Source organism: Trichogramma pretiosum, unplaced genomic scaffold (genome assembly GCF_000599845.2).
Source record: "Trichogramma pretiosum strain Unisexual culture from Peru unplaced genomic scaffold, Tpre_2.0 scaffold1, whole genome shotgun sequence".
In the NCBI taxonomy this organism is placed as follows: domain Eukaryota; kingdom Metazoa; phylum Arthropoda; class Insecta; order Hymenoptera; family Trichogrammatidae; genus Trichogramma; species Trichogramma pretiosum.
Window position 1 is genome coordinate 1,474,227 of NW_019641703.1, and position 19,682 is coordinate 1,493,908.

At 40.3% G+C, this 19,682-nt stretch overlaps 1 protein-coding gene across 7 annotated transcripts in view; it reads right to left on the bottom strand.

Annotated features, from left to right (window-relative positions):
- Positions 1–530: 530 nt before the first annotated feature.
- Positions 531–19,682, bottom strand: part of LOC106656372 (heterogeneous nuclear ribonucleoprotein L) — a 34,607-nt gene continuing 15,455 nt past the window's right edge. The window contains exons 3-9 of one of the 7 annotated variants that reach the window (XM_014377339.2): positions 18,187–18,256; positions 15,396–15,481; positions 14,918–15,014; positions 12,170–12,233; positions 7,919–8,008; positions 6,912–7,757; positions 531–6,834 (exon numbers count right to left, since the gene is read on the bottom strand). In XM_014377339.2, coding sequence (XP_014232825.1) covers positions 6,701–6,834; positions 6,912–7,757; positions 7,919–8,008; positions 12,170–12,233; positions 14,918–15,014; positions 15,396–15,481; positions 18,187–18,256 — 1,387 coding nt within the window. In that variant the 3' untranslated portion in view covers positions 531–6,700. Of the gene's footprint in view, positions 6,835–6,911; positions 7,758–7,891; positions 8,027–8,303; positions 8,534–12,169; positions 12,234–14,917; positions 15,015–15,395; positions 15,482–18,186; positions 18,257–19,682 lie in introns of those variants that run through there. The other 6 variants (XM_014377322.2, XM_014377330.2, XM_023462868.1 and 3 more) reach the window with 6 other exon arrangements.

Sequence of the window (19,682 nt, forward strand, 5' to 3'; positions counted from 1 at the left end):
ATTTGTATGATTACTCTTTTACTCTCCATTTCTCCCTGCGTATAATATGTATAATATAATTTATGACTCTATCGTGGTGCAGTTTCGTCGTATCATTGTGTGCATGGTTATTTTTATTTTTCATGGTGCCCCAGTTCGACGTATAAAATACGATAGTACGAAGCATTCAAAATATCGAGCAGTGTGTATATCGGCGTCAACCCGTGTATGTATAGTTGAAAAAAATAAGAAAGAAAGAAACATGTACAGAATATGCAAACATCAATTCTCAGTGTGAATTTGTTTTAGTATATAACCATGTATAGATATGCAAATGAGTAAAAGGGAAAATATTTTCCTTCGTTTTTTTTACGTGTAATAATGTACATGTATTATGTATTAAATGGATATATATATTACATGGACAATGTGAACAAAAACATACATGCTTTACTGTGAGATACGATTTAAGATGTTTTTCTACTAATAAATGTTTACGTGTGAAAGGATTATCGTTGATTCAGTAAACTAAGTCCATATGTTCTTGTATATATTACGTATTTAGTTGTCATCTATATATATATATCCTTTTTTCTCACAGGTATACATTGCAGCGTGTTTAATATTTTTTTTTTTGTTTTTCATCGTTGGCTATTTCGTAAAACATTCTGTGAAAAAATTGGCAATAAGTAAAAAGAGGAGCAGAACAGGCGAGATGCAACGAGCAACCGTAAATTGCCCCCGTTTTTGTTCGAATATCCAATCGTAACGTCCAATAAATGCCTGAAAACGGCGCAGCGTTTGATTAAGTTTCATCTTCTTTTTGTTCGAAAAAATTTTCCTTGTTCCCGTCGAAATTTTATTGAAAAAGTTTCGAAAAATTTCTTCAATTATATCGTGTGTGCAAAAAAGTTGCAGCGTTGAAAATTATATACATTATCGTAGAGAAAAAACAGCGCGATTCATTAATTTGACTTTTGCTCTCATCGACCCATCTTCTCCTCTTTCCTTACGATAATTCTTCGAGTGAATGTACATTTTCTTAAAATTGATCAATACTTCAAATCGTTTATAATTGGTTTTTTTACTGTTCTTATTTTTTTTTCTCTGTTTTTATCATAACGGTGGTACATTATTTGGTAGGGTGCGCAGGGCTGCTAGGCACAGATAATTGACTCGCAAATTCAAACATTACAGCGTACGACATACAGTAATATACACATATTACACTTCCCCTTTTCACAAAACTCGATTTGCTTTCATCTATTATTATTGTAATATTCATAATTGGGTTTTTTTTCCTTTCCTTCCTTTTTTCCTTTACTTCGTATCGCTCATTGTTTCATCTTTTTTTTTCTTATTTTCGTTCTGCCAACAAGCGTAAATATTTGTTTCGAACGTGCTTCGAAAATTCCTTTTCTCACGTCATTTTTTTATCATTACATTTAGTATTTTTTTTTATATATCTAATTAATAGTGATGCGCGCTTATGGCTCTCGCAGTAAATTATGCACATACATGCTACGCGTGTGTGTATTATAGGCGACCATTAACGTCGAGCGTACACACACGCGTGCAATTATTTTCCATCGGCTAAACTAATTTTTTTCTCATTTTTTGGAGTTTTTTTACTTTTTCATTACCCTCGGTACGTTTTACAGCTTATAATATTTCGAGGTATGCGAAAGACTTACAATTGTTTCCATGACGTACAGTATGTCTATTATTTTTTGCTTTCTTTCTTTTTTTTTAATCTTTCTAGAAACTATATATTGTTCTTATAATATACAATAAATTTTTATACGACGAATTATCGAGCGCAATTGTTTTTTTTTCAAATCGCGCAATGATGAAATCCAAAAATTCTTATACACTGCCATCTGCACTTGAAAAATATAAATAATTGCCTCTCTTTCTCGTGTCGCGTATAGTGTTTTGTTTTTCATCAATATAGGTCCCGGAAACGCAGCTTCGTTCGAACGCAAATTTACATCCGTGATTTTTTCGATATAGAGCGAAAAAACGCTTGCTAATCACTAGCAAATGATAATACAATAATCATAATTGTAATGATAATAATATCATGTATAATACACATAATTTGAATCATCTTACCCCGATTCTTTCAATATATTTTTTTTCATTCAAGTGCAAAGACAAAGTCGTATCGAACTCGAAGCGCAAACAATCTTAGAGATTAATGTCACGCGCCGCTCACAATGTGTTTTGGGGAATATCATGGCGATACTTCCGTTATACGTTATTATATTTATATATATATTTATAATGCATAATATAATGTATACAGTCAACAAATCTTATTGTATCTAATTTGTCTTATCTTTTTTTTTTAAACTTAGTCGTGGGAAGACAGAGCTCAGAGACCCTTTCGTGGATCAAATATACATATACATATCAACAGACAAAACAGATGCGCAGAAAATTTAGGCCATCTTGCATCTTCATTTATTTCCCTTTTCGTTTATTTTTTTTTATCACGCGCTAACGAGAAGTAATAGAAAAATTCTTACATATTCTTTATTTTTTTCGCAGCAAATATATCCTGTTGAAGTCGGAGAAATGTTCCATTCAAACAATGAGATATTCAATTAAATATTATTATATAAAATATCGTTTACAAAATAACTGAGGATGCAAGTTGAGGTGAAAACCCAGTCAAAGTATGTACTATGTACACGGTGTCTTGCTCTACTTGGAACAAATAGAGCAAGCTCAAATAAAAGAGGTACATTCTTTTAACAGTCGATCAATCTAATAGAGTAATGAACACGAATCACATTATTTAGCTTCACACCATTCATCAAGGATGCAGTTTCTCTCTTTCTCTCTCTCTCTCTTTTTCTTTCTCTCTTTCTGTCAATTCTTAATGCGCTCTTTAATTGAATTTACGTAAAAAAAAAAAAAAAAAAATTGGGGAAAAAAGTACAAAGACCAATTCGGATTAGTTCAAAATGGAACGAAACAATTGTGCAAATATTCACATTCGGCAGAGCGTATAGAGTAAAAATGATAGTTTTATGCAGTAAACGAGACTTATTATACGAATTGCTCCAATACGTTTCGTATCTTAATACGTATGGTTGGAGATACATATATACATATTTTTCTATATAAATGTTTTGTTTTATATGCAATCACACAGATTTTTGCGATTAAATTACTATAAATACCTAAAAAGACATTGATATGATATAAAGTTATCCGTCGATAGCTTTTTTTGAGGGAGAGAAGTAGGGGAAGTTAGGGTGTATGATATGTGTGGGAAATGTTTTGTATCACTACAATAATACTTGGGAACTAGTATACTACAACTACGCTTCTGCTTGTTCTGTAACGATACATACGTTTAATATTAATGTACGTTTATTTAAGATGCGCGAAACTAATTTTCTCCTACTAATTATCGATCATTATTTTTCGCTTAATTATTCTACTTCGCAATTGGAATGATTTTTATATTTCTTTTAATTATTCATTTTGAATAAACAACTCGAGTTTCTTCTTCATTTTTTTTTCTTTTTTTTTCATCAAGCATTTATATATGATAGAAATGTCTCTCGAATAGAACTACAAAAGTTACACATTAAAAAGTCGATTGCATCAACGAATGTGCATATCATCACAAAGTTATACCCAAACGACGTCGTCGAGTTTTTAATATGTTCAATGACGTATTTTCTATTCTCCGCGCCACGGTACATAATAAATACAAGTTTGTCCAAAACAAACGTTACAGAGTAAGCAAACAAGCGCTCCTGGCAGTATTTAATCCTAAAATAGTGAAGTATCATTAATTAACCAATAACCAAACAACAATCGTAATGAATTAGTTAAACAACCGTATGCTAACGATATGCAATTTATACATGTAATATTGACATAACTTATTCAGTATGACAAACGCATACAATTTCCTCGTAACTCTTTTGATGCTCGACTAAACGCGCACATACAGTCACGTTTGGTCCTCGACCCTTTCAATTTGCCGGAAATAGCTAAAAATATATGTACCTTGCATTAAAACATGATAATCATCCATAAAAACGGTCGAAACTCATTTTCTAACACTTGCAAATATATACATATTACAATAGAATGAAGGATATGTTTTTATTTACGAATTTACTTGCTTGTCGAAAAAAGTTTGATACGCATTCGTGTCATTAATCGATATACTCATCATTGATTAAAAGGTAAAACGACACTACTTGTTACAACCTCAAATGTTTTTTTTGTATAATTGTATACATCAATAATTGATCGAGTTGCAGTCCATTTTTGTTGCTTTAATTATTATTAAATCGTTCCCCCGATGTATGTATTGTAAAGTGATAAAGAATATCGTTTAAAAATTTTTTATCATTAGATTCATCGAATTTCACATTATATTTTGTTTTTTTTTTGTTTAGCATACACAATTCACAGCTGATTTGAAAATTTATTCACGCCTACTTTACACCATTTCCTAACTAATAAGTCATTCATTATTTCGTTTACTGACGCGATATGCAATTTAAAATGTTTAATAAATTACACGTCTATAATAGTTTTGTATATATATTGCATAATAGCGCTAAACATCCAGAAAAATAAAATATTTATTCACGTGTGTGAGTGTAATATAAAGCTATACAAAGATATCATTTCATTTTAAATCGATAAGGCTTGCAAATAAGCCTTTTGCTTATCACAAGACCGTTTTTTTTTTTTATTAAAAAAATGACGACTAGCTCTTCGGCGTTTACACATTTGTCCGGATGTAATAAAGCGAAGAGCCTAAAAATGAGCGTTTAAACAAGCAAACTCTTCAATCAAGACAAGCCTTCGTTGTCATGCGCTGTACAACTATATCTTCGCGTACTCAAGAAGTGATTATCAATGGTCATACAACATAGGTCAATTCGTGAACGTACAAATAATTTCTTTCTACAGTTTAGCCCGCAGAGATCGAGACACCTGCGTTATTATCGACGGTGTTCAATATTCAAATATCAAGCGTGAATGATTAGTTTCAAAATAAATGGCGTTCGTTACATTCTATGCAAGGTTTAAAAATCCAACATTATGTAAGTTGTGCTTCGAGCAAAAATGTGAAAGGAACTTTCGTTCACGCATTTTGATTACATTGAACGCACACGTGAGTTCAATTTAGCTGTATTTAAATTAATATTATTTGATTCGAGGGTGCGATCCTTATAGAAAATTAGATTATCGAGAATAACGTTGCTCATCATTTATTCGTTTTGTTTTTATAATAAAAAATTGAATTCAAATTACAAAATACACTTTGTTTTTTATAGTTAAAAATGACAGTATTTTATCAATAACTCTAAGAGCAGTTCAATTTATTATAACATATATACATATAAGAGGCTGCATCTTAATTATTTTCGGTAATTCAATGTTATAACTATACTAAAGTAGCCTTAGTACTTTGCAATTAACATAAAATTAAAATAGATAACAATAAAACACGAGTCGTGCAAATTGTTGATAAAACACGTAATTGATTCAATTCACGCATAAATCAAACCATCCATTCAAGTAAATTACCAATGCAGAAAAATCTATGCTTGAATAAAATTAGAAAAATAATTATCGTAGAGTAAAAAGGAACACAGAATAAAGTATATCAACACAAAAATCATTGGTAGTGATAATTCGATTAGTGCCGCTCATCATGTTGCGCCCTATTTTTTTTTGTCTTTAATGCTACAGCTTAATTTAAACATAAAATATCATGTCAATGTCTATGTAGTCAAAAAGTTGAAAGTGGCGGCAAAGCCATAACAAACGCTCTGCTACGCACAAGCTGCGTAAAACTTGTGTCCCTCCTCAATTGTTTATCTTTATCAATTATTATTATTATTATTTTTACATCGCAAGCGAGTGTTTTTATCGTACAGTACGCAACTTACGTTTACAGTCGAGTATGATAAAAAGTATTGCTTTGTATGAAAGCGATGTATAACAAGCTGTTTTGACTAAGCATCGCGAGTCTTTTCGAGGCAGAAACCTTACGAACGCGATTCAAAGCGCAGAGCTTCCTGTGTACGATGACAAGGTTTTGTTTATCTTCGCATTAATAAAATTAAAAAAAAAATTACAATTGCTCGCGAGTCGCGCTAATTTTTTTTTCGGTGAGTGGGGGGTAAGCAGCTCTCTCTCTCCCTCATTCTTTCAGCGTCGCAACCGATGGTGAATGTATGGCGCATCTTCGCATCAGCAGCAGCGGAATGATTATCGAAAGTTTCAATGATAGCAGTTTTTTTTTTTAGTAGGGCCAAAAGGCCGTCGGCGGCAGGGGCGGTGGAGGAGGTGGCGCGGCCGTCTGATAATGAGCCGTGAGGCTAGGCGCTGCGATGAGTAGACAGGTGGGCGGCGGAGGCAAGGGAGGTGGGTGCGGTGGATGTGCCGCGTGCGGAGGCAATACCGGGGACAGTGCGAGAGCGGCGGAGGCTGCTGCCGCTGCTGCGGCCGCCTGCTGCTGTTGCTGCTGTTGCTGCTGCTGCTGAGACGTACAGAGTTGCGGATGCAGCCCTAGTCCAAGAGCTCCTAGGGCTGCTCTTTGACGCTGCTGCTGTTGTTGCTGCTGTCGTTGCTGCTGCTGTTGATGCTGTTGTTGTTGCTGCTGCTGTTGCTGCTGCTGCTGCTGCTGCTGTTGTAGACGCTGACGCTGCTGACCCTGGGCCTCGCCGTTCTATTCCGAGTCTTGCTGCATTTTTGCGTGGCCATTGTTAGCAGAGCTCGATGAACTGCTGCTTGGGGGGAAATTGCTAGGTATAGTGCGCGACGAGGAGAAGCACAACTTCATTATGTAGGGGAATTTTCCGTCTAAAAAAGAAAGAAGAAAACAACGTAAGCAATTGTTCACTAAGAAAAAATAACGTAATTTTGCGTAGAATACTGACTGCTGTTCTCGATAGCCGTGTGATTGCACTCCATAATTGCCGCAACGGCCACCCCGACGCTACTGAACTCGATGAGGCCGGACGACGAGCGCTCGGACTTCAGTGGGAACAGTTTGACCGTGATGGGCGAGTCGATGCCGCGATCGACGAACACCTGATTGACCGTCTCCTCGGTGAGATCCGGCGGCGTGTTGAAGAAGTGCACGATCTTGGACGGCGGCTGGATGCGATTCTTGTTGGCCATCGCCAGATTCAGGAAGCGATTGTTCTTGCTGCCGGAGAAATCCTTGAAGCTCGGCGACTTGTCCGGCAGCTGGTAGGGATTGGTCACGTCCGACAGGAAAGCCTGCTTGGAGAAGCCCAGCTGCAATTTGCCGGCGTCCTCGCCGATCATCACGTTGTTGAGATTCTGCAGGCAGCGCTCCACCGCGATGCTGTCGCCCATCTGAATCATGGCGCAGCCCTCCTTGGTCTTCAGGAACTTGACCTTGCTCACGTTGCCGTACAGGCAGAACAGATTGAACAGCTTGTCGGTGTTGACCTTGTCGGGCTGCAGGCCGTAGACCATCATCACCGAGCCCTGATTGCTGCTGGCTCCGGGTGCCTGGTTCAGGGCGCCCGCGTAGGCCCCGCCACCGCCGCCGCCGCCGCCGCCCGGTCTGCCGGGCACGCCGGGCGTCGGGTGCAGGGGCTCCCTGACGGCGAACTCGGGCCCGGAGCCCTTGATGCCGTAGCGGTCCACGGAGTAGGGCTCGGCGCCGTAACCGGCCGGCCCGTTGAAGCTGTCGTCGTAGCGCTCGTGAGCGCCGGCGCCACCCGCGCCGAACTGTCCGGTCACGCTGGCTCCTGAAAAGTTTCGGAAAGATTCGAAAGGTCAGATGAAAGAGTGTCGAGTCGTTCATCGAGTATCCGGTATTCTTTCGGTCGTAGCAAAAAAATAATGGAACTCAAATAAAATAAAAAATCTGTGCAAAATAAACCTTTTGGAAGTGGCAATAATCGTTTACCGTATGGCTGAGGGGCAGCCCCGTAGCGAGGTTCAGCCAATAACGGTGCCGGCCTCCCGTTGCCCGTGCTGCTGTCATTTTTGTGGGCGCCTGCTTGTGTTTTTGGAACAGAAAAAAGAAAAGAGACATGGTCCAAATAAATCGTGCTCCATTATGCATTGACACATTTCATTGTGAAATTGTATGCAGTTATATAAATTGTTAATTAATTAAGTAGATTATACGATAGAGATATAATACAGTGGATTCTAGATATTAACGAAACGCTCGAGGGGGTTGATATTTCAATTCGTTGTCGCGAATAAATCTGATAGTTTGAACCTCGAATTAATCAAAATTAATTTAAAGTATTATAATTATTAACTTGTCGTTATTTTTCTTTTACCATTGAAAAAGTTTTGCACGACTTCCATTACCACATCGTCGTCTGCGTCTTCCACTTGTTCCAGGTTAAGAACTTGTATTTTTACATTCAACTTCAAGCGTTTAAAATCAGTCGACGGGGAATACATTTTAATCTTAATATTGATATGTACACGACTTACTAGGTGGTATAGAACTAACATCTCACAAAAGTTCAATATTTACATCGTTGAACGAAAAACATAAATATGTAATCAAGTAAATTTTGAATCCGTTATTCCGAGGGAAGGGATCCAGCATCTAGTTACTTTGAGAAATTAGCTACAAAGAAGTTCGCGACAACGAGGATCCACTGTACAACATCGAATACGATTAGCGTATATCAAAATTGGCCGCGGCGGCGGTGGGGATGATGCATTGATGCAATTAATTATATTGTCACGCCACTGGATAATATAAATCATTATACATCATAGTTATTATTATTGACATAAATGACGGATTAATACGAAGTCTCTTTTTTGACAAAAAATGAACGATCATATACACACGTGGGTCGCGCGCGCGCGCGTTATCTCTGTATGCTATATACACGTGATTCATAATACATAATGCACAAAAAGCTACGTAGCCACTCAAGCGCGCGCGCGCGGGTCGACCTCGGCTCTTTCCACATTCATTTCTATCCTTTGCCCGGAGGACACAGAGAGGGTAAAAAGTACATATATATGATATACACAACGCAACGAGGAAAAAGGAAAGTTTTAAAGCCCAGAAAAGAGAGAGAGAGAATGGAAAAAAGTAAAAAAAGTAGTACGTGTATACCCTCAAATATTCTGTAACAAAGATTAGAACTAGACCATCACCAAGCTGCACAGTCGTAAAGCAAACATTAGCCGTGTGTTGATTAGCATGTACATTATACATATTTGTCAATGCAAATTACGTATTGTGCGACTCTCGACGTGTGAAAGTATCGAGAAAAAAAATAAGCTGGCCTGCCGATGCGCCTGCACGTGTTTCTTGAGCAAATACTGTAGTCCAGAGTCGTGTGTAAAAAAAAATAGGTGTTGATGTAAAACAATTGTAATAATAGCCAGCGTTATCCGATCCACCAAATTTGTACTTTGTTGTCATTGTTGTTCTTGCATTGGCTTTAGCAGCTTTTTCTTTTTTTTTTTACATGTACGAAGGGATGAGACTTATCGTGAAAAATGTTTATTTGCTGATTGTCCGAATCTCCGATGGAACACAATTTTCACTTACCGATCTTTGCGTCGCAGTACGTGTTTCTCTCATTCTTGAACTCGTGTGCGTGCTTGCATGGGTGAGTGTGTGAGTGCGGCACATGCGGATTTTCATTCGTTTCGTGCGTATACGCAACTACACACGCACACCACAGCCACGCGCGAACGCGAGCAAAGTGCGAAAAACTGCTCGTTTAGTCGTCGCACGTATCAACCTCTTTTTCTTTCTTTATTCATCGTTTATTCAAATTTTGTTATTCGTTTGCCTTCGATCCAGTATCGTTTTTGAACCATCATCATCTTTGCCACTGCCATCATCTTTCATCAATATCATCAACGTCATTTTAATCGTGATCATCGCGATCGTACGGAATCATCTCTTATCGTGATCAACCCGCGTCAACGATTCCGTTGGCTGCATCTGCACACAGACAAACATTCCAACATAACACCTCTTTTTCCCAATTATCAAGATTACCTATTTTATGCCTGAACCGATTGTAGTTGTGATTCTTGTAGTTGTTGATATTGATGTTGTTGATGTGTCTTCTGTTGTTATTCATTTTTCTCAATTTTTCTTGTCCATTGTTTCGTTGTAACATGATGTTGTTAATGCTGTTTATTTATTTTTTAAATCTTGATGTTTCATGAGTGCTTGTTTTCTATTGTGGTGACTATTTTCAGATTTTACTTGAAATTCTTGGGCTTGCGAACCAATTGATGTCAATTATCGATTGAACAAACGAAACGATATCTTTTACACTGCAACGATTTCGTTAGTAACGAGAGAGAACGAAGAGAAGGAAAAAAAATTTACAAAAAACAGTCAAAGACAAATGTTTGTCTGTGAGTGAAAGAAAGACAGTGCGCACCCAGAAACCTATTTACAGTTTTATACGTTATCTTCGGAAATGTAAATGCATCCTTCATTCTCATGCAAGGCTCCGTGTACACAAACATTTACGTATCGATAAACAATAACGCAAAAAAAAAAGAGAAAAAAGAAAGAAAGTGGTTACATTTTTGCATCGTATAAAGAAAAAGAGAGAAGAATGGAGGGCGAGCATAAGAGCTTCTCGACGATAACAATGACGATATTAGGCTTTAGATTTAATAGGTGGAAAATGCATCGAACGATGATCTTTGATGCAAAATAGGTATATGTAGGGGGAAAAAGGCAGACGAGGAAGGAAATTGATAAAAAAAAAGTGAATAGAAAGAAAACGTGAAAAAAAAAGGAGGCGAGCGCATATTTTTCTGTTCTCCGTCGCGCGTATGTGTGCCTCGCGTATCCACCGGGGGAATACATTCAATGCACAATGCTATTATAAAGTGCACACATATAGAAGGCAGCAGCTAGAGTGAATAAGAGAGACGGAGTGAGAGATAGAGCATCCCAAGAGATAGTGATTCGAGCCGCAGGCTTGCGTGGATTGGCTCGTCGAGTGGCTCGCACTGCTCTGTACGTGTGTAATGTGCCATGGCGTGTGTCCGTGTTTCGATGTGCAGTATGTGTGTTTGTGCGAGTACACATATATAACTTGTAATCCATTAGTGTTCATGATTATTTCTCGGTGATAATGAGAGGGCAAAGTGGAGGAGGCATGACCGTGCGTAAGTTCCTTTTTTTTTGTTTCCATTCGTGATTCCCCGACTCGAGAGGCTTCCGCGAAGCTCGATCATAAATGGGTTCGTATTCATACCCGCGCATCTCTATCGAGTGACCCATCCATTTAAATTTATTGAGGTAAAAAAAGAGTTGAAAGATACGGGACGATATTTATATATCTTCAAAAAAAAAAAGGAGTATGGCCCATGTACTAAGACTCTGTTACAGAATACGATGTATAACGTATATTGACTTGAGTATTACTCCTCTATAAATTCATCATCTCCCAAAGAATGCATTCATGTTTCATTCATATATAAAAGTGAGTAGTGTTAATAATATATTTATAGAATTTTTTTTGTTGATAATTCATGAATTAGGTACACAAAAAGCGTGAGTCATAAGTCGAGGTTTATGTTTTTCGTGTACCTATATATACGTATAATAGCAAATAAGTATCGCATATATTGACGCATGACGCGTACGTATAATATGCACGCGCCTTCATAAAAAAATGGAAAAAAAAATAAAATAAAATAAAATTGCTAATAATAACGGCGTGCACGCGCGAGTAGGTATATGTGTGTCTATCGTAAACGAGGAAAGAGAGGAGCGCGAAACAATAAAAAAAAATCGATGAAAACGAATTATCGAAATTCGCGCAAAAAAGCTCGCGGTGCACGTGCATAATGCACAAATATTATACGAGCGGTATTATAGTTGAGCTCTCTCTATTTTTTTTTTTATTATTATCATTTCAGTTTGACGTGCCGTTATAACATTGTATCGCGTTATTATTGTTGTTATTCATATTATTGTACTCGGCGTGATTTATATTTAAATATGTATTTAGTAGCGAACGCGCCGGAATTTACAATAATAACGATGATAAAGCAACCGATCGATACGCAATACAAAGTTTCTCGTGATTGTACGCCCGCGCGGCTTATTTATTATGCATCATATTTATAAAGTAGAGTACGTGTATTATTACAAATATATAATGCACACATGATGCGCATAGATACTCACCAGGACCAGGCGTTGTATAATCCCAGCTCTCCGAGTCATTCTTGTAAACGTTCAATTTTGTTGGCTGTAAAAGATAAAGAAGAAAATGTCACATAGCTGTCTAAATCGAGTATTAACGTTGCATTTCACGTGACGTATCATAGGGTACGAGACGCTTTTCGCGCGCAATCGCATTATCTATAGCGCATAATTAAATACAACGCGGATAGAGACCGTCTGCCCCGCTCGACTAGCGCAGTCAAAACAGAATCGAACGAGGAGCTCCGGATAGATAATAAAGTCGAGCTTTCCAGAGCTATAGGGCGCGCGAAATAGGCATCTCGGTGCAGCACAGACGCTTCGTCACCTATGTGCACTGCGCCTATGCGCTCACACATACACACACACATACAAGGCGTATAATAACATGCCTATATACCGGCCCAGTGCGACTGTAATGCAAGAAGACCTAAAAGTGTAAAAGCTTCGGGGGCTCGCGCGCGCGAAAGCAGATAGTCTATGTAATAACGCGAGCTCGTCAGCGCAAGAGAACAGACAATGCGCTGATGTGTACAATGGCGGCGAAGACAGAATGAAGATTTCTCACTGCTGCTGCTGCTGCTGCTGCTTCTGACGGGTATATACACATAGGTATATACACGCGCTTATACGCATATAAAAGCTAAGAGAGAAAAGACGCAAGTCCGAGAGTGCCTCGTAAACGTCGGGGAGGCTCTCGGCTCTCTGTTCTTTGAGGCGCGACGCCACCCGTGGTACCGTTTTCGTCGTCGTATTGCCGTGAAACGCGTAAAATTCGAAAATGTAATGATCGAAGACTTTTGCTCTTCGTGTCTGTGTGTGTAAGTGCGAAGACGAGCTAGTCTATTATACATCCCGTGCATGAATACACACACAAAGAGAGACGTACGACGGGTTCGAGGAAAAGCCATTGGCCCGTTTCGCGAGCTTTACGATGAGCGCGCGCGTGTCATACCATTATTATCATTATTATTATAATTATTATCCGCGGTTCACTTACAAAGTGAGGCAAAGCGAACGAACGAGCGTTACGCGTTGTAAGTACACGTATATATCCGCGCGCGTTCGATAGGCCAAAGTGCAATACATCTCCGCACAGCCGCTGATTACTGGCATATAAACGCATTATACATACAAAGGTGTGCGCGCGTGTCTGTGTTTGTGTATAACACGTATATTATGCATACGTGCGCGTATTCAACGTAGGTGGTGCACGCAAGCGCCCGAGAGCCGTACCACCCGCGATCCTCTATTCGGCGCGTGCGTTATATATCCGTACTCCATATTACACGTACCTACGTAACTTATTCAGAATAGAATAGAACCTATATACTGCGTAACTTTCCACTTAACCTGATTAGTCGCGCAGGGTTACGTATTACGTTACATAGTCGCGAGCTAGTCCTTTCTTTTTTTTTGTTCCACCCCAGCGGAAAGTGCACTGAGACGACAGAAGATAGGAGGATCTTCCCCCGCGCGATCGCACATCGAGCTTGCAAGCTCGCTCACATACGGTCGGTAGGTTTATTTACGTCTTCTGTCGCGTGTACGTTATATATTACTATACCATATTCTATATTATATTACATATATATGCCAGAGCAGCAGCAGCAGCAGCAGCAGCAGCAGCTTGCGCGGCTATTAAGACATCGTCGTAGCCAATTACCCGAAAGTCGCAAGCTCTGAATTTTCCTCCCTTCTTCCATTCCTCTCTCTCGCTCTCTTCATTTGTCGCATCTCGTTACCTTTTACCTGTATACTCGCGCGCGGAGGCAAGCTCGAATGCCGCCACCACCACAACCAACACCACCCTACTTGGAGAGAGAGATAGAAATATATAATATGTAGATTTTCCCGACCGCTATAAATTTGGACTCTCTCCGCTTGACAGGACACGTCGCGGCCGATCGAAAGTCTCTCGCTCTGGCTGCCCTTTTCGTGTCGACCGCATGCATATACACACACAAACACGCACGCAAAGTCGGAGCAATCGAGTAAGCCTGGTAATATTCGAGAGAGAGAGAGAGATATAGTCGATCGTCTACGGTATAGCATTAAATGCTCGTGCAGCTGCGTGTGTGCATGCGGTATAATTCGGCTTTTATTGCCATTCGCGCGTTAGGCGTTCGTGCGTGCGAGCGAGCGAGCTTGCAAGCTCTCCGTGTATATACTAATTAAGTTGGAATGGGACACTCGTAAGTAGCCCGCCACGCTCGAGCAGAGAGCAGAGAGAGAGAGAGCAAAGCTCCCAATCAAAGTAATGTTTCTCCTCTCTCTCTCTCTCTCTCGCTCTCTGCTGAAGCAGAAATTATCGCAGCCCGACTCGCGCGTCCGAGTATACATATATTCGCATGCGCGCATATTAGTGGGCTTGCACGTATGTGTGTGTTTATGAGTATACGCTTTAAACTGCGTTTGAATTGGCCGAACTCGCCATAATCTATCATAACGCGACCAGTAGCCGTATACACGCGGGCATTTCGAGGCTCGGAATATTCGCCACCAACGCCGCAAGCTCTTTTTCTCTCTCTCTCAAAATAGTCGACGCGACACCGTAGGAAAAGAGAGAGAGAGACAGAGACAGAAATTTTAAGCTCATTATTAAAGCTCGAGCGACGTTGCACGAGGTGTATATATAACACAATTAATTTGTTTTTGCCAGCGACGTGCGCGCTCGAGGGGGCGTAAAATGTCTCGAGCTTTAAGAGTATATAGTTGCAATAAGCTTACCTTTGCGTAATCGATCTTCAGCGTGCAGCATCCAGAGTATATGTCGGCTCCGTGAAGTGTCTCCTTCGCTCTCGTGGCAGATTCGACCGAGTCGAACGTAATTACCGAAGAAAGGTATTAGTTAAGGAAAAGAATGTGTGTGTGTATACGTATATATGAGTGATAATATAGACGTGAGAAACGCAATCAATCGTGCGATTTTTTCTCACATCTTTTTTTCCCCATTCCTCGCCCTCGATTAATCAATGACTCTTTCTTCGACTTTTTACCCTCTCTCCCCCTATAAGCCAACCCCAGCAGCGGAGCACGCCTCTATACAGCTCAGAACCGCGGCGGTACTGCTGATGCCGATGCCGTGCCGAGAGAAAGAGAAAAGCGAAAAGACAAAGAGCCATCGATTAATCCAGTTCGGGACAGTTTTTTTTGCTCTCCTCGCTCTCTTTTACTGAATTTTATTTTCTATAGTATTAAAGGATATTCAACCATGGCTTGGACTCCATTCTTCTTGAAGATAACGATGCGCTGAACTTGCCCGCTCGAGTGACTGATGGCGTGCAGAACTTCCTGCAACATAGTCAAGAAAACGGCGGAATTGCCGGCTTTGAGCATAAAAGCGGGGCTACATATATAATACAGTAATAATAATATATTTTCTTGGATGTGTGTGCGCCTAAATATTCGTCATCGTCGGTAGGTAGGTAGGTATAGGTATAATACGGTAGACGCGCACGCATGGCCTCTTGCCACATTCCTGTTTATAAAATTACATGTGTGTCTATGTGTGTCTGTGTGTCTGCGCGTATAAATATGTGTGCGTTTATGAATCGTATGTTTGTACTTTCATCGTGTAGTTGATATATAATTCGTGGGGTAAACGTGTGCGCGACTCATCTTCTATACGGAATAGCTTCCCTGAACGATTTGCGCTTTACTTTCGTATCTCCTTTTTCTAGCGACTCGAGACGCGTACGCGTACCCCGTGTGTATTTTCTGTTTGTAGATATATAGAGCTCGAGAGTTCAAGTTTGTATAATATCGTCGCTTTACGCAAACACAAAGTGAATTTCGAGGTACTGTAATAACACGGTAATTCGATAATGTTCGCACAGCTCTTGACCTAGCTAACGAAACTTCGTTTATACCCTTTTTTTCCCTGCCTGCCTACGTATTACGTACTTCGGTACACGCGCAGCAGCTAGTTACATACATCCGACTTCTAGGACTAATGTGTCGAATCACACCCCTGGGAAATTGATCTCGCGCAGGTAATATTAGACCACGAAATTCGAGAAAAGCTACATATATATACGTATTCCAGTCGTCCCCTGCCGCCACCACCGCCCCCGTATCAACTCTGCTCGCTGCGTATTCTACTCTCGAGGCGTAATTGCACGGGCTCATTTCTTTTTCAGCTTGCGACTTGCTGCTTCTCTCTCGATTCTGCCCTTTACTGCTGCTGCTGCTACTGTTCTCTCACAGGCAAGCATGAGTTCGCAGTTTATGTAGAGCTTCGCGCAAGCTTCGGTATATAGAGATACACCCACGCGTGTACTGTACGTAATAGCCGTGCTGCACCTCTCTCTCTCTCTCTCTCTCTCTCTCTCTCTTTCTCTCTCTGCTGCACATGGCAGAAGCCTTTGCTTCAATAAAGTCGGGCTAGGCTCGCGGAATAAAATATACCCTCATCCCGGAGAAAGGGAAAGACAGCGAGAGTGAAAGAGAGACAGAAAAAGCTCCTCTATTGGCTTATACGGGGAAGCGAGAAAAAAAATTGAAAATTTAATGCACGTAGTACTACTAGCCGTACGTATACGGGTGCGTGCGCGCGCGCGAGTCATGCAATTACATTCTCGCGTATATATACACGATAATATAAGCTCGACGTGTGTGTGTGCATATCATAATTAATTACGCGGCTTTTCGGAGTGCTCTACTCTGTATATATCCATCGCAAAAAAAAAGAAGAGAGCGAGAGAGAGAAAGAGAGAAAATGATGAAAAAATAACACGCACGCGTAGGTAGCAGGAATAGCTAGCTATCTACTCTGCTGGACGCGAATAAATTGAAACTTATATCATGTACACTCGGCAGCGCATCGAGATAATCAAGAGCACACACGAGAGGATTGCACAAATTTTTCCCCGTCAATTTGATAATCGCAATTGGATGAAAAGCTCGGCAAAATTGTATGTATACCCACGTGCGCGAAGTATACGAGCAAATTGAATTAGTCGTTACGTATATGCACGTACCTTTATAAAAACATAAACCAGCTTCCACGCGAAAAGTGCAATCTTTGATTTCATTATACCGAGGCGATGAAAGAAAAGGGGGTCGTGCGCTCTCGCCCCGACCAACTTCTTATTTCGCGCGACTAAAATCTAATAATCCAGCGCGCGCGCGGCCAAGTGAAGTAAAGTTTGCTCTGCACTCACGCCTCTCGAAGAAAACTGCAGTTTATACTGCAGCAGGCAATTTTCATGCGAAAGCACCTCTCGCTTTCTCGGATTAACGCACAAAAGAAATCGATCGATCCGGTGCGAGTGTGTGTGTGTGTGTATGCTTTCCAGCGATCTCTCGCGCGCGCGCCTTAAGCCGCCGAAGTGGAGTAAATCACTGAAAAAGCTTGGACCCGCGCGCGTTATAAGGAGAGTAAAGTTAATTTTAGTTAGCCTTTTTTATTGGCCTAAGTGAAAACGAGAAGAGAGAATAAGAAAGAGGAGAAAAAGAACAAAGAGCGGCGGCACATATAACGATTTGTTTAACGTACAAAAAAGTCTCGGTGCTTTCGCAAAGCTGACGCATCGTTGCACGTAGCACAGAGAGCAAGTAGTGGCAGCAGCAGCAGCACCCCACCCACCTACACACATAAGTGAGTTTCCTTTTTCTCGCGGGAGAAAGAGAGAGAGAGAGAGAGAGAACGACGCGCCAAAACGTGCATATAATGCGCCACGAGAGTATAATTTTTACCCGTCGTCTTTTTAATGTACGTGTTTCTTTTGTTACTTCTCTTTTGTTGAGAGTATGTGTTTATTTTTTACTTCTCTCTTTTTCTCTCCTTCTCGAGCAGCTTAAGAAAAATGTCGCGCCTTATTTCATCCGTAATCTGCTGCCTGCTGCACCCCTTTTCAGCTAAAACTCATATCTGCATGTAATTCAAGTGTTAAAGCGAGTGTGTAAATTGTGTATAGTTTATTTTCGTGTATAATTTCGTGTATTTATGATTGATTGATTGAGAGAGAAATAATATGTATAGAATAAGTACTCACCACCGTGATAGGATATACTGGGTTGATAATTGTAAACAGCAATACGTGATTCGGTTTATTATTGTCTTCCCTAAAAAAAGTTGTGTAAACGTGAAACACTAAAAATCTATATGTACGTTTTTTGTAAGCTGGTCTATATGAAAAGTGCGCATACACCTTCGCGCGCACCGCAATAAACTTCAAAAGTAGTTTTCAGATCTTTTTCGTTTGCACTTTATTTTATTATTTTCATGTCAAATAGTCAATGAAAAGTACTTGAAAAATACGATCCACCCCAATTTGAAAAGTATAATATTACATTGTTTGAACCAATGTCCACAGAGTTCGTGAGGAATTTTACGCATCATCGATCTACCGAGAATTTAGGCCAATATAAAAATATCTGTGAATATTTATGTAGAAAATACTTTTATTGGTAAAACTTTGCTCAACTTCGAAGCTTTTTTGACATAATTTTAAATGCAATAGAAACAATAAGTAAATCGAGAGCCTCGAATTTACTCTTTCAATTTCGTCCGTCAATTAATTCATATCCAATCATTTCGTGATCGTATACATCGTGTGGATTTTTAATCGGTCGACCGTATTTCCAATTACTCTCAGTAACTCTTAGACTCTCGATAAACCTATAAATCATTTCCTCTTTCCAAATTCGGTAGATAATCATTTCAAATAGATTGTTTTCCAACTGTTTGATCCAAAAAAAAAATGGGATAGAAAGGAAATTGAAAGATTAACTATCAGAAATGAACTATCGATTCGATGCACTTTATTTAAAAGATTATATATGAAATTCCAACCGTGCCTGCAGCCTCTCAAAAGTTACACCAGCCAACCGAACGCATAAAAGAAAAAAAACGGGGGTGAAGTATCGATCGAAATTCCAAAAATGTGACGCGCGCGCGCGTGAAAGAAAGAAAGAGCGAGCGAGAGAGAGAGAGAGAGAGCGAGATAGATTAATTAAAACGAGCAAACGGTGCATCGCAGCGGCAGCAGCCTGACTGCAGCCGGAGAGAGTTATGCCGAAGTTCACACACAAGTGCATGCAGCAGCAGCACACGATGTGTACGAGAGTGAGAAAGAGATAGAGCGAGCGAGAGAGAGAGAAGTTAGACTTAGAGCCGACTACGACGACGACGGAGGAGAAGGTACTTCGGCCAAGTCTAATAATAAGAGGGGTTAAGCCGAGCGTTAAGTGCGCGCACGATTTGGGACGCGGCGCGTTCTCTCGACGAGTAGAGTAGAGTAGAAGAGGCAGAGAGAGAGAGAGAGAGACCCCGACGGATCGCGTCGACGACGAGAGTCTACTGCTCTGGACTCTGCTCTACGCGCGCACATTGCAGCAGTTTTCTATGTCCGGGTCTCGGTGTGACGCCACGTCGATCATTGGCCTCCCTGAAGCAAAACCGTGTGCGCATGCAAAGCGGCAGCCGCGACGCGTTCGTTACGAGAGAGAGAGAGAGAGAGACCCGCTCGCCATCGATTCTTCCATTGTA